Raw genomic sequence first — 13,216 nt, 5'->3', positions numbered from 1 at the left:
GGACGGCTGCCCACATCATGCTCTGACTCGAAGTTCCTTCTTTGGTGAAAGTCCAACAAGCTCAGAGGCAGGACCCTACCGCTGCAGGCTGTATCATGAGCTCCTCCTGGTGGTTATTAATATTGTATTAACTTCCCCTCAGTTCACAGCTCAAAAACAGAAACAGCCTTCAGACATTCTTCTCTTCTATACTCAAGAAGCACATTTTAAAACGGAAACAGAAAATAAACCATATATTCTCAGAGTGATGTAAAGGCTTTCATTCCTCACTGCTTGCAGATGTGGCTAAAGGGAATGAATAGATCTCTGTTTTATTCTGAATTTGTATAAATATATGAATATGAAAATCGATTAATTAATTTATATTAATTCTTTATACACACTCTGCTAGCCAGGTAGCAGAAACAAAATCTTGGTGTCAGATCCGCCTCTGCTCAGAGCCTTGCTGTCAAAAACTGACTTGACATACTTTGAAATCTTCAGAACACAGCATCAGATGCTTTCTTCAGGGTGGGCTAGTAGACACCTTCGTTTATGCTGCCCCTTTTCAGTACACAGCCAAAATGTCTCATGTCAGGACTATTAAACTCAACATCTTGCATTAGAAAGGCTCGTTTCAGAAGGTTTTGTCCAGGATATCCTTCTAATGGCTTGGCACGGAAGTGTACAATAGCTGATCCTCGTTACATCAGAGGATCCGTTTTTTCCACGATCTTCAGCATCCCGTCCTTCTTTCCTTTGCTGCTTCTATGTAATCACTGTCCCTTATTCAGCATAAGGAGCACATATGATGGGTTTCCTAAACCTAGCTCAGGTACCGCCACACAGAGAGAGCAGTGGATTACACCAGCGATCAGGGCAACAGCCTGGCCCTGTGTCAGACTGTTCTTCTGTAGACAGTGTTTGTCTCAGCAGACAATCCCCACTTCAGGGAATAGCATGGATTAAATGGGCTGCATACACATACACAAAAATACATGCTTGCTCTTCTGCATACCTCTACGATATGTTAGTACTAGTAGTGACGCAAGTCCTCTGTTTGAAAGTGATTTTCTGGCAAGCCCCTTCCCATGACGTCTCCAAGAGAAAAAAACCTTCTCTTTCTAAATTTTCCGCTTATGCCTTATTAATTTCTCAGCTATTGTTGTTATTGATGATGATCCTGATGGTGTTGATTTGAAAGCCCTTTGGGCTGGTGAATTTTATCAGCTATTCACAGGTATGGCAACCTTCGGGCTCGCACTGCATTGTTAATTAGCACTTTAAGATATCAATACCGTATCTGAGGAGACAGGAAAATCAGCTAGCAACAGCTGTACCCAGAAACCCCCCAAAAGATCTGGAGAATTTGAAAATTGTAGAAATGGAAGGCCAGGGATGTCTTAGCGTACATATGAGAATCACATCAGTGCAAAGGACCAAGTACTTCAGTGCAGTAATGTTGCAAAGCACAGCCAAAAGATTCAGTGGAGGTAGAAATCAATCTGGCTCCTTAAAATGTTCAATAAGATTTTGTAGGCTTCAGCTACAAAACCTAAAAGCCCATAGAAATAATCCATTTAAGATTTTTCAGACTCATGACTTTTAGCTTGCATCAAACTTGGTTGCAACAGAATACAATCCTAAACATAAGTAGTGAAATGGACAAAAAAAAAATACCAATTTTCTTAAATTTACAAAACCACTATATATCCTCCACCTCAGATCCTTTGCAAAACCAGCCAGAATTTTGATCCATTATAGTCCAACCTTTCCAGCAGCTGATAAAGAATTTCAAGCAGAAGGATCCAGAGATCTTCAATTCTTAAAGAGGTCACGTGGTTCAGATGTTCGGCTTAGATGTTTTTATAGAAAAGGTGTCTGTTCAGCCTCCTTCCATCCTCTTACTACAGTGATGGAAACACTAATGATTCAGTGCCGCAGTGGTAACATGGCTCTTCCAGGCTAAGCCCCTACATTATTAGGTGACTGAAACATTGGACAAAGCTACATTCCACTCCATTTCATTCAAAGTAACTAAATGGAGTAATGAAATACAGCAAAATGACAATGGCTTAGAAAAAGCTTAGAAAAATTGCAAAATTGCAAAATGGAGAGGTTCGCGTGTAAGACTGATTTGGAAAAGTAAGATTTAAATAGTACTTGAAAACACTCAAACTCAAGCTGACCCCAGGGGTTGCATTTGTAAGCAAGTTCACACCACGCCAGGTATCAGCTTGGATACCTCCACGTTCCTTTCTGTCCTGTTTATCACAGAAATGTGCTTAACATCTCCAGACATCCACACAAAGGACAGGGAGGCCACCGCCCCAGGGAAGCACAGAAGAACCCCTCCCCATCTGGAGGCAGTCCCCCAGGGTCAGTTGGCTGGGGATGGGAACCATCCTCTAAGAAGACCCTGGTGAGACTGGTCGGATCTCAGTCAGGCTACTGCTTCTGCCCCCACACAGCAGCGATGTCCGTCTTTTGGGGTCCCAACACTTCCATGGTCTTCACCACACAGGCTGGCAGGGTTTGAATACGTGAGGAAAGAGGTGAAAAGATCAGCCCCACGGGACCTGGCACGTCAACCAGTCGTAACGGGCGAAATCCCTTCTGCTTTTATGCAGGTGTCTGGGTGCTGGGCACACGCTCCTCTGCCTGCTGGCCAGTTGCTCTGACCCTTGCTGCTCCCTCTCCTCACCAGTACACCCCAGAGGCCCTCTTCACATTAGCAAAACAAAGGTTAAGACACAGCAGCACAACCTGCAGCCTGGCCACTGAAAGAATTCCTGCATGGAAGAAAGCAACTCCCAGGCAGCAGCAGAGATCACCCTGCCTCCTTCCCACAGCAGGCTGGACTGGGGAACACCCTAGACAACCATTCTGTTCCAGGACAGCACTGGGAGCTCTGCATCACCACAAGTCTTGACTGGGGGATCCAAAAAGAGTGAGCTGCAGCACCACCCAAAAACCCTTAGAAGCACAGGTACATATTTAAAGATACATCACTACATCAGCTGAGGCATTAATTTAGACCTCATTAAATCAGCATATGCAGGTTCAGTGGCTGGTTAGAAATTCAGGATAGGATTGTAGCCAAGGTGTGCAAATCTAAGCAGATTCTTCTGTAGAAAACCTTGGTGCTTCTAGCCAGAAATCAACCCTATTTTGGCCATGTTACTTGCAGCCCTTTCTATCACCTGACAGTTTAAGTACTTCAAGATTGAGCCTACTTAGTCTGAGTAAGTATTCCAGGTATTAAGCCTATTCAGTGTAACTCCTCCATGCAAGTGAAACAGCTGCTGCAGGAGTGTTTGTTTGCTTAACATATACCATAAAAATCCAGCATTCCTGCAGCTAATTACAAAAAAATTACCTCATTTTATACAGCTCTTTTCCCTTCTGTTTTCTACCACTATGTATGTTTTGATCTCATTAGTGAACAGAGTACCTTCAAGCTCTCAATTTATACTATCATCTGTGATATAGTGCTTCACCTCATGACTGGAGGTACAGGTTTTTCTTCAAAACATGAACTGCAACTTACACTGAGAGTCAGCATCAGTGCAGAGAACAATTAGAAATCTCTAGATGTCCCAACCAAGTGGAAAGGAATATAATTTTAAGAGTACTGACAGCATTATTTTGTTGTCAGTTAAAATGTGTAATAAAAGGATTAGTGAAGACATTCCTTTCATCATAGTTACGGTAAAAATGCTATTATTGGAGTTTGGTGGCTAACATTCTATATTGTTTAAAATTCCTTGAAATTACAGAACATGGGACAGAATAAATAAATATATATCTATTTGTCTGTCTGTGTATACACACACACACACACTTGATATTGTACCTGCCATGGCTGAAGACAGTTTGAGTATAGTAAAAAAACAGATCCTGCGGCTTGCTGAAGCATATCTGACTCCCTCAGTTTTCTTGTGAATGACTGTCTTTTTGAAATTGTGTTCAGTAAATTAAAAAACCACAACATTAACCTCAGGAGTTTCTGTCTTTTTCCCACCTCTCCTCCTAGATAGCATATATATGATGCATTAAATCCACTCAAATGACATCATTCTTCTTCTCAATTACTATAGTGTTATTTAAAATGTACTTTAAAATAAGAAAGCTACTAATGGCAACATTATTGAAAACAGTCTATGAGCTACCAGTTCAGAGCAGCGACCCCATACTGTGAGTACATAAGCAACACAAGCTTTGTGTGAAGAGGAAATGTCCTACATCTGAACCATGAGCGCTAAACGTTACGTATATTTCCCACTCTCCAAATGTCAGTTGGTCTAACACATATCACTTCCCCTTACAAACCTCACTCAGAGGGCAATGGTGCCACGCATAACATGCCACCTTTCTGCTTTCTGTACAAACTGAACTCCTTAAAATTAAATTCTCTTAATATTGAAGAAAATAGATCAACAGAACCAGTACCCAAAATAATTTCATGTAGCCACAGAAGAGGTACGGTACACAACGGTTTTGCATTTTCCCAAAGCTTCTCACTGACACCTCTTCTCTGAGCTGCTGGGAAGGCCTGGGGAGAAAGAGCTCGCTCCAATGCCATGTCCCATATAATGCCTGGTCTCCCTCCTAAGACTAGGGCAATGCAGCATCACTCGTGGTGTTTAGTTTTATGGCAGGCACAGCTGTCCCGCAGTCTCTGGAACACGATCAACTCATTTTCCAGTAGCGCACTGCACAGCCCGCAGTTTTTTCTTCTCCCCACTCCCAGTGGACCTGGGCTGAATATGGATAGGCTTGGAAGCAAACACATTCCTCTCAATGCCAACCTCCTGTGAGCCACCCAGCTCTGGCATCACTTTTAGGACAGCTGGCATGGTAAAGACACCCCTTGAATGCTCCCCTTCGTCAGCAGGTATAACTTGGTGGAAGACAGAGGTTAGCTGCCTCTTGAGGAGAAGCACTTGAACCACACGGGAAGGGCTCTGTTCAGTAACAATCACGTGATGGAATTCAAAACAATTTCTATGAGTGTTGGTCCAGCACAGAAAAATCCTTACTTGGACAGATCTTTAATGGATCTATTCAAAAGATCTTTTGTAAAAAAGTAACATCTCTGTAACTAGGAAAGAACAACTTAAGAATGAAGCACATCATTTAGTATATTTTTCAAATTAATACTGGCCTGAAAAAGCTGCCTAGTTAAACCACATTTCTACAGCCCAGATCCTATTTTAGGAAAATAGAGCAGCAGTTTCTGGAGTTTTTCTGGCTTTTAGTTTTACCAGAACAAAAAGCTGACTTGCATCTTCATGACTTATTACCAAGGCGTATGATTCAAGGGCCAATGTTTCTACCAGATAAGTATCACATTCTCTAAGTACGGGTGGGAACTTTACTCACACTCATTGCAGCAAATCAAACATTTCTTATGAGAAATAAACTCTGGGGCAAAGCACCACAAACAAGCAGACTTTTTGTATACTGTTCTTTTAGTTGACTTATACGTTCCAAAGTAGAGTATTTTTTTCCAAGACCAAAGCAAACACAGCAGGAACAGTACAGATAAATGTATGTATTAAGTCAAACACAATTCTTCAAAAATTTGCAGTACTTATTCTAAAGACCGAATATAATTGGCTTCAGAGAAATGAGACCTTAGTCTAGACAAAGCAAACGGTCCTATTAGCCAGCTGTTAGGTGGAATACTATGAGCTCTGGCAGTGACAGACTTTATTCACTGTCTTGATCACCTACTCTTTCTTCTGCAGGTAAAGACTTTAGTCACTGACCACTGTAGAAACAAAGGCATTTAAAATTCCTGGTCGTATCAGAATAAGTTACAATTAACATGCTGTTTTTACAGTTTCAGTCCTCGTTAACTTTTGGCTTGAGACAGTTGACATTACTTACCAGCAGTAAAAGCGTAATTTCAAGGTCTCCCAGGAGAGATACTTCTATACAAAGAAAGAAAAGTTTCTACTGAAACCAACACTCAGCATGATTGACTTCACCATATTCATTCTACTACTCAGGTTTCCATCATCAATCCAAAGTTACATCTAAACAAAACAAACAAGAAAAGGTTTGGTTGAATGTGTTAACTACTGAGTCACCACCACAACAGGTTCACAACTTAAGCAGGTCATGACAAACGCTCTAGAGAAAGACCTGCACTTCACTAAACATACACTAATCCCAGTTTGTAGGCACTTTACAAGGGGGTACTCTACCTCAAATGCAGTAGAATACTGTTGATTAAAAAAAAAAAAAAAAAACACAAAAAAACCCCCAAAACCAACAAATTTAGTCTTCAGATACCAAGAAGGGTATCTTGCCCATTCCATGACTTTAGAAATTCAATTCTTTTGCTGTATTTGAGAGCCTTGAAATCTTTAAAATCCATCTGTCCATTAGGAAAGAACAATGCAGGTAGGTATTTCCCCATCCTACCCAAACAGAACAGCAGAAAACCAGAAGCTCTCACTTTTAATGGAAATACGGCTCCAGGTGCTGAAGGCTGTTCAGTAGCGTTTCAAGCAGCACTCTGAAATATTTCACTTATTTTCCACTGTATTATCTTACCTATTATCCACCAGACAGCAGTCACAGAGAAATGCTCTGCAGCACAGCTGGCAAAAACAAAAGGACAAATAGTAAAGGCGCTTACGCAGGTTTTTATATGTGTATGAAACTTGTATTTGTGGCCCACTGAGATGCTCTCTTAAGTCTCTCACTTTATGTTAAGACCAAAACACTAGTATGAGCAGCAAGTTCAGTGTGGGAAATCCAGATGAGTCTGTCTGATGGAAATGTGTAAGTTGTCGTGTTGTTCAATCACAGGGATCAAGACTTTTTCAAAATACGTGGTTGCTCTGCTAGACAAACAGCTCTTTCAGATTTTTGGCAAGTCTTTGGCTAACCAAATTTAAAATCAGCTTTAACACATTAATTGTAAAGATGTAAAGGCATGCCAAAAATACAGCAGGAACTCATTTCTGGACATATAAATATTTAATCCTCTGTACTGAAATAATGATTTTTCCTTATGATTACTTACCCCACTCAAATGACATTTGTTTCTGAAACAGCACAGAAGTTTCTGCCCCCAAAATCTGCAACACTACCATGTTTTAAACTTTAGGCCACAGAACTTATAGTTCACTGGGTTTTTCCTAAACTATTTCAACCTTATACTTAAGCAGCACACAGTTTGATGAGAACAGCATTCTTACTCTTTGTTTATAAAGCACCTGGCCCAATGAAGTCCTGGTCCACGAAGAGATCTCCTTGTCATTATAATAAAACATGAATTCTCCGTAAAGTCAAAGCCAGGCTAAGAAGTAAACTTCAGCAGCTGCCAAGGATGCTCAAATCAAACACCTTTTGCCATTTGGTTCTTCCAATGCCATTGCTGCATCATTTAACTAAGGCTCTCATGCAATGACCATCACTGGAATTTATGCATCTGCCCATCACAGCACTGAAGCAGTTCAGTAGCATGGAGCACTATCTACAGAGGAAAACGCATCACATGAAGTTGGAGTGCAACACAGTAAGGCCTCTGTGACCCCCAAGCAGAGTACCCACAAGCAAACACTGTACTGCGATACGGAGTCAAAACAGGAAGCCCGGACAACTGTACACCAGAAGACGACACGCAGTGGCAGGAATCGGCAGAGAAGTCATCCAGGATAAAAGCAAGCATGACAATGGACATGGAAGTGTGAAACAGAAATCTCTTCTCCCAGAAACTGCATACACTTCAAGGCGGAAGAAAAAAAGTAAAAAAGAAATCACGAGATGAATCAGTCATCAGTAGCATGAGAGAAACGTGAACAAAAACCAAGAGCAAGAACACAAAAATACCATTTGACACTCTCTTACAGTTCTAGATCTGCTCATATGACAGATCGCAAACACTTCCACCTCCCTTTTATATCAGGATTCAAAAAGAACACACACATCTACACAAAATGCATTTAGTTGCCATAGAACATACTTGGATTGCAATGAGATTTGCACTTTGAAAACCAAAAAAACCCAGTATGAGAATATAAGCTCTCACATTTCTCTAGGAAACTACTTCTTTAAAATGCAACAAGGGCACAGAGATTGGACCTAGAAAAGCATTTCTCTCCTCACGATATTCTGTACTGGTTTTTGTATTTACACTGAAGCAAATAAGCAGAAGTCTGAAGAAATTAAACACTTTAGAGTGCTAAAATTAAAACATAAACAATACAATTTTTTAATTTCAGTATTTTAAAGTACAGAAAGTGGAAACTATGAATATCAAATACAAATTTAAACAAAGCCACTTGTCCTCCCCTAATCAATGTGAACTACTTATAGAAACTTACAAATTTAAAGTAAAATCAAAACAAAATAAATACTGTACATACACTTTCCCTGCCTGCAGGCAAAAGAGGATGGGAAATACTGTTATGAATTGACAAAAAATGCTCTTAAAGCTGCAGCATCCCATTTCCCTGCCAAATACTTAACACAGTAGTGCGTTTCTGTAAAAAGGAAGACACACATACACCGACCCCTAATGAGCAGACAAGCTAATATTTTCAGACATCAGAACGAAAGATAGAAATTAGACTATGAGAGTAGAAAAAGGAGAGGAATAGACAAATGGGCCAGCAAAACGTTACTACAAAACTAGTAAATATAGCCAAGAACTAGCCCCTTTTTTTTTTTCTTTCAAATTCCATGTTTTTTTTAAAAAAAGATTCACCAAAGCATTGGCAGCAATAGACATTTCCCAGCAGAAGTGACAATAGATATCAATATAATCTCTTAAAGTGATCCCTTTCATTCCCTTCCCACAGCATGAAACTCTTATGGCTTAATTTATATCAGAAGCAGAAAAAGTCTTTTTTTCCAAACAGAAATGCAGCCTCTAAAGAACGCGCATTCCCTGAACAGTGCTACTTTTACTTCCCATCCACTGCATGGTTTATCACTCCTATGCTCCCACAAAGAGGGTTACTAGGGTGTTTTTTTGTTAGGATGTGGGTGGGGTGTTTTTTTTTTTTTGCAAAACAGATGTTGCAGCTTTTAAACTTGTTTAACCACAAATAGTAAGGCCCTTGGTTTGATTTGTATTTCTTCTGCGAGAGAGTAGATCCGGGCTCACTCAACCCCAGAGCTACAAACAGCTTTTAATGGTCTGGAAGTATTACGTGAATGAAACTCTGGAAAGACACTAGATTTGGGGGTGATGGTGCGGGGGTGAAGGGATAGCTGGGCATGTGGAGCCTAACTAGGGCACTAGTTACAGGCTTAGTAGTACCAGGTCGTTCTAGCTTCAGTTCTGCTTAGTCTCCACAATTACCAAAAAGGTGTCAGCAAGATTCGCATCAGCTCTGACTCTGAAACCCTGCAAAAATTACCAGTATTTACAACTTTCATGGCCTTGTGTATGAAGGTAGATATGCAATATAGTGAAGCCTAGGGAAAGCTGAAGCCTCTAAAATGTGATCATGACACTGTGCTCTCTTACATCTCTACTAAAGGTAACACAAGTACTTCAACCACCAAAAAAACAAAACCCCCCCAAAATCACCCATGTGATCAGAAAGTAATAATTTAACTCTCAACATCTAACTCCTTCAAAATTGTCTTTAAGAATGGATTCATGTAGAGTATTATAGGTTGCATAGGTAATCTACCTCAGAGGTCAACAAAGGCTACCTTGTAGCCAGGGTTTATTAGCAAATATAGTAGGAAAAGAAAAGGGAAAGTTGCTGGAAGAGTCTTTGATATAGTTTACAGGTGGTCTTTCCATTTTCATGTTTCTTTCTTTTTTTCCAACTGCAGGAACGTGAGAACTTAGAGAATGGGCAAACCCCTACAGTATTTAATTTCCTATTGTTCTGTCCACAAAACAACCCTAAGTTTTACTCCAAATCCAAGTTCTCTGACTTTTCAAAAAACCTTATCCTTGAAAACGGGTTACTATAGCAGGGTTAATTCTTTTTGCTGTTCAGTCAGTGTTCCCTACTCCCTCCCTCTTCTACCCCAAGTGAGACAGCAAGGAAAAAAAATAGGGCTTCTTCTCTCCACTACAACAACACAAAGTTCAGTCCACCTACAGAAAGATTGGCGCAGTAGTGTTTTCATCTAGAACACAATAAAAATATCCCTACATACAAGTACACAAAACAAGTGAGGTCACCGCATCCTCTTCATGAGCTACCAGGAGACTTCCCCCCCCTTTGTTTTTTGGTTGTTTTTTTGTTTTTCTGTTTTGTTTTTTTTGTTTTTTTGTTTTTTTTTTTAATATTACTCATCATGGCAATTTTTTTTTTAAATTACTTGTTCTGAGGTGGAACATCAGAATTAACTTCTGCTGGAAGCATGGATACCTGAAGAAAATGGGAATGAACCTCTGCCTGTTGACAGCCTGTGAAGAAACTATTACATAAATTCATGACAGTGGAGAGCCACTTTGGAAAAAAAGGTAGTAAGTAGAGTAAAGAAAGAATAAAACCAAGAAGAAATAATATATATGGGTCCAGCCACATCTGTGTTCCAATAGTAACATACATATAAATAATATGGATGATCAGAAAAGAGACTTTGTATAAGCCAGTCACATGTACAAGAAAGCATACTCCATATTTTAAAATTCCTTGCTCCAGATTCTATTCTGGCATACTTGTATTTCAGGTAAGTGTTCTCGAAAATGTGTCTTTAAGGAGAGAGAGCTCATTTTTCATTCTGCTCTGATTGCTGCCCTAAACTGGAATTTTCAGTTCTTAAAAACTATACAGTCAGCAAGAAGGAAACAGTTTGGTTCAACATGCTAAAGCTAAAACAGTTTCAAAGCCTGGCAGGCATTAATGCATTTGCTCAAGCTTAAGAAGAGAGAATATTTATATGGGTATATAATTTTAATGACTATTGACAACACACTTTATTTCTTTGACTTACTTTGGTGAGAACGTATTAGAAGATAGTGAAAATATTCTCTTTTAACTATTTCCATCTGAAAAACATAGCACCTGAGAACAGCAAGTACTTCTAGTCACTTTCAGCACCCGCAGAGTACCTCTTAGCTTATCTTCTGCTTTTTAGAAATCCCTATAGTCTAAACAAGGTTGATAGCTTGCATTAAATTAAAAAGAAATTTTAAAAAAGACTGAAAACATGCTTTTGCAAAATCATAATTAGCAAACAAAAAAAGTTAAAAAAATTCACCCGTACACACACACAAACGTATAAAGTCAAGTCAATATAATGTAAAAGCAGGGCTGCAAAAAACACTCCTAAGTTACGATTTTCAAGCTCCAGAGGCAGTAAAGCCATGAAAGCTGACTGACTTATTTGCAGTTGCATTGTTTTGATGCTTCTCCATTTAGAAATAGGGTAACATAGTGCTAAATAGTTTTCACCCTGCAACAAATCAAAGACACCTGACATCAGAACTAGTTCCATAAATTTGTAAAGACATTCAAAATCTAGCCTAGATAAATATAACTCTGCAGAAATATTCCGGAAAGTCCATCTGAATTTGTTTTTAAACCACAACAAGAGAAAACGATTCCAGTATAGAATATGGAGGAAGGAAAAACTAGTATGGAAAGTTAAATCAATTCAATGACTTGGATAGCTATGCCTGAGTATTTTATTCTAAGCAACGAAAAAAAAGCCTAAACAAACCAACAATATTGTTATCACTAGCATATTAATGTTTTTATTTTGGCTGGACCCTGCAAAATGCCCTTTTCCAGAATCAAGTAAAAATATTCCCCTTTCTGCCTTCATCCCCATCCCGCAAAAGTTAAATATTTAATTTTATATTACAGAAAAATACAAATTTTAAATCAAAATTATTTACAATAATTCAGAATCGGCATTTGCAATCAGATCTGTATGAAGCCTGACACAAATGATCATTCTGATACCAGTAAGCTACTTAATGCTTATATACGCACCAGTTAAGACTTTTAATTGGCTGTCTCACCCAGCTTTGAAAGCAACACACATTCTCCTGCCTTCCTGATTCTTCAATGTGTTTAAAGTACAATAATAATATTTTAATGCTTCTTTCATGCTACATTAAGTAATATGCCAAATCTTAAGAATGCAATGTATACCGTATGAGTTATTTCAGAGTAATTGTTCTGAAGAAACATTTCTCTTAACTGATGTCCCCGTTCCTCCAAAAAGATATACTAGGTTTCCCTCTTTTGTACCAACTCTTAGATAACCTGTACAAATACAATCTCAGGAAGCCTTATTCCAGAAGAAAATAGTCACAGATAGATCATCAGGAGGAAAAGTACGCACTCCAATTTGGAGGAAAGGGGTACAGTTTAAAACAAGTTAGCTACTGGATTGACATAAGAAGATTCTTCTGTCTTTAGGAGTCTCGTCTAGTCCATCAAATAAATAAATCTGTATAAAAGAGGAAAGTTCAAAAAATAATCAAGCTGGCAGAGAATATGCAACTTGCAAGTCAACGGAAGCCCAGCCAATAGCTTACAAAAAGCAGGAAAAAAAAAATAAGAGTCCATATGCCTTAATTTAAAAAATAATTAATAATGCATCTCACCCCTATTTAAGACTATTACCTGAATATCAAATTTAGGAGTCCAGACTAATCACAATTAATGTGGCTCTCCACTGCACCAAACATACATTATCAAAACAATTAAAAACGTTCACATTCTTAAATCTAAATTAATAACCCCCACAAATAAATAGGTTTTTAAAATGAATTTAGAAGTTGTCAAAAATCTATGAGAAATAAATTATTGATAAACCACCTTCATCATCTTCCCCTCATTAATTAGGTCAGAAACTACCAGCAACAAATGATATTCAAGCCCTGATGAGAGACTATTTCTCACAGTCCACGTCTCTCTGAAGATTTCCCCGTTCCCGTATGGTTATTGCTGAGCAGGTGTGGCACAGTGAAAATGCAGCATTGGGTTGGGTTTTTTTTTGTGGGTTTTTTTTGTTTGGTTTTTATTTTTTTTTTCTTTTTCTCTCTCATTTTTGTTCATCAGGCAGTGTTTTATATGGTACATGCAAGTCTGCTTCAAGCAGCGGAGTAACAGCAGCTCCAGGCTCTGTTGACCTCAATACTGGTCTGTGTAGGAAAGACAGCAGTAGTAGAAGTAGCAGCTACATTAAACAAAGAAGCGTGCATGGCCATTCCGGTTCAGCTTTAAGATCTTCCCAAGGCGCTGTTTTGCAGTTGCCATTCCTTTCTTTGGACGTTTGCCTGAAAAAT

General features: G+C 39.0%; 1 protein-coding gene across 1 annotated transcript in view; it reads right to left on the bottom strand.

Moving 5' to 3' along the window:
- Positions 1-8,188: 8,188 nt before the first annotated feature.
- KDM7A (lysine demethylase 7A) overlaps positions 8,189-13,216 on the bottom strand; it is an 80,024-nt gene continuing 74,996 nt past the window's right edge. Inside the window, exon 20 of the mRNA XM_075428135.1 lies at positions 8,189-13,207. Coding sequence (XP_075284250.1) covers positions 13,113-13,207 — 95 coding nt within the window. The 3' untranslated portion in view covers positions 8,189-13,112. The remainder of the gene's footprint in view (positions 13,208-13,216) is intronic.

This window comes from Opisthocomus hoazin, chromosome 8, assembly GCF_030867145.1.
Source record: "Opisthocomus hoazin isolate bOpiHoa1 chromosome 8, bOpiHoa1.hap1, whole genome shotgun sequence".
Classification (NCBI taxonomy): Eukaryota; Metazoa; Chordata; class Aves; order Opisthocomiformes; family Opisthocomidae; genus Opisthocomus; species Opisthocomus hoazin.
Note: the sequence above shows the minus strand (reverse complement) of the source record. Positions and strands in the feature narration are given on the sequence as shown.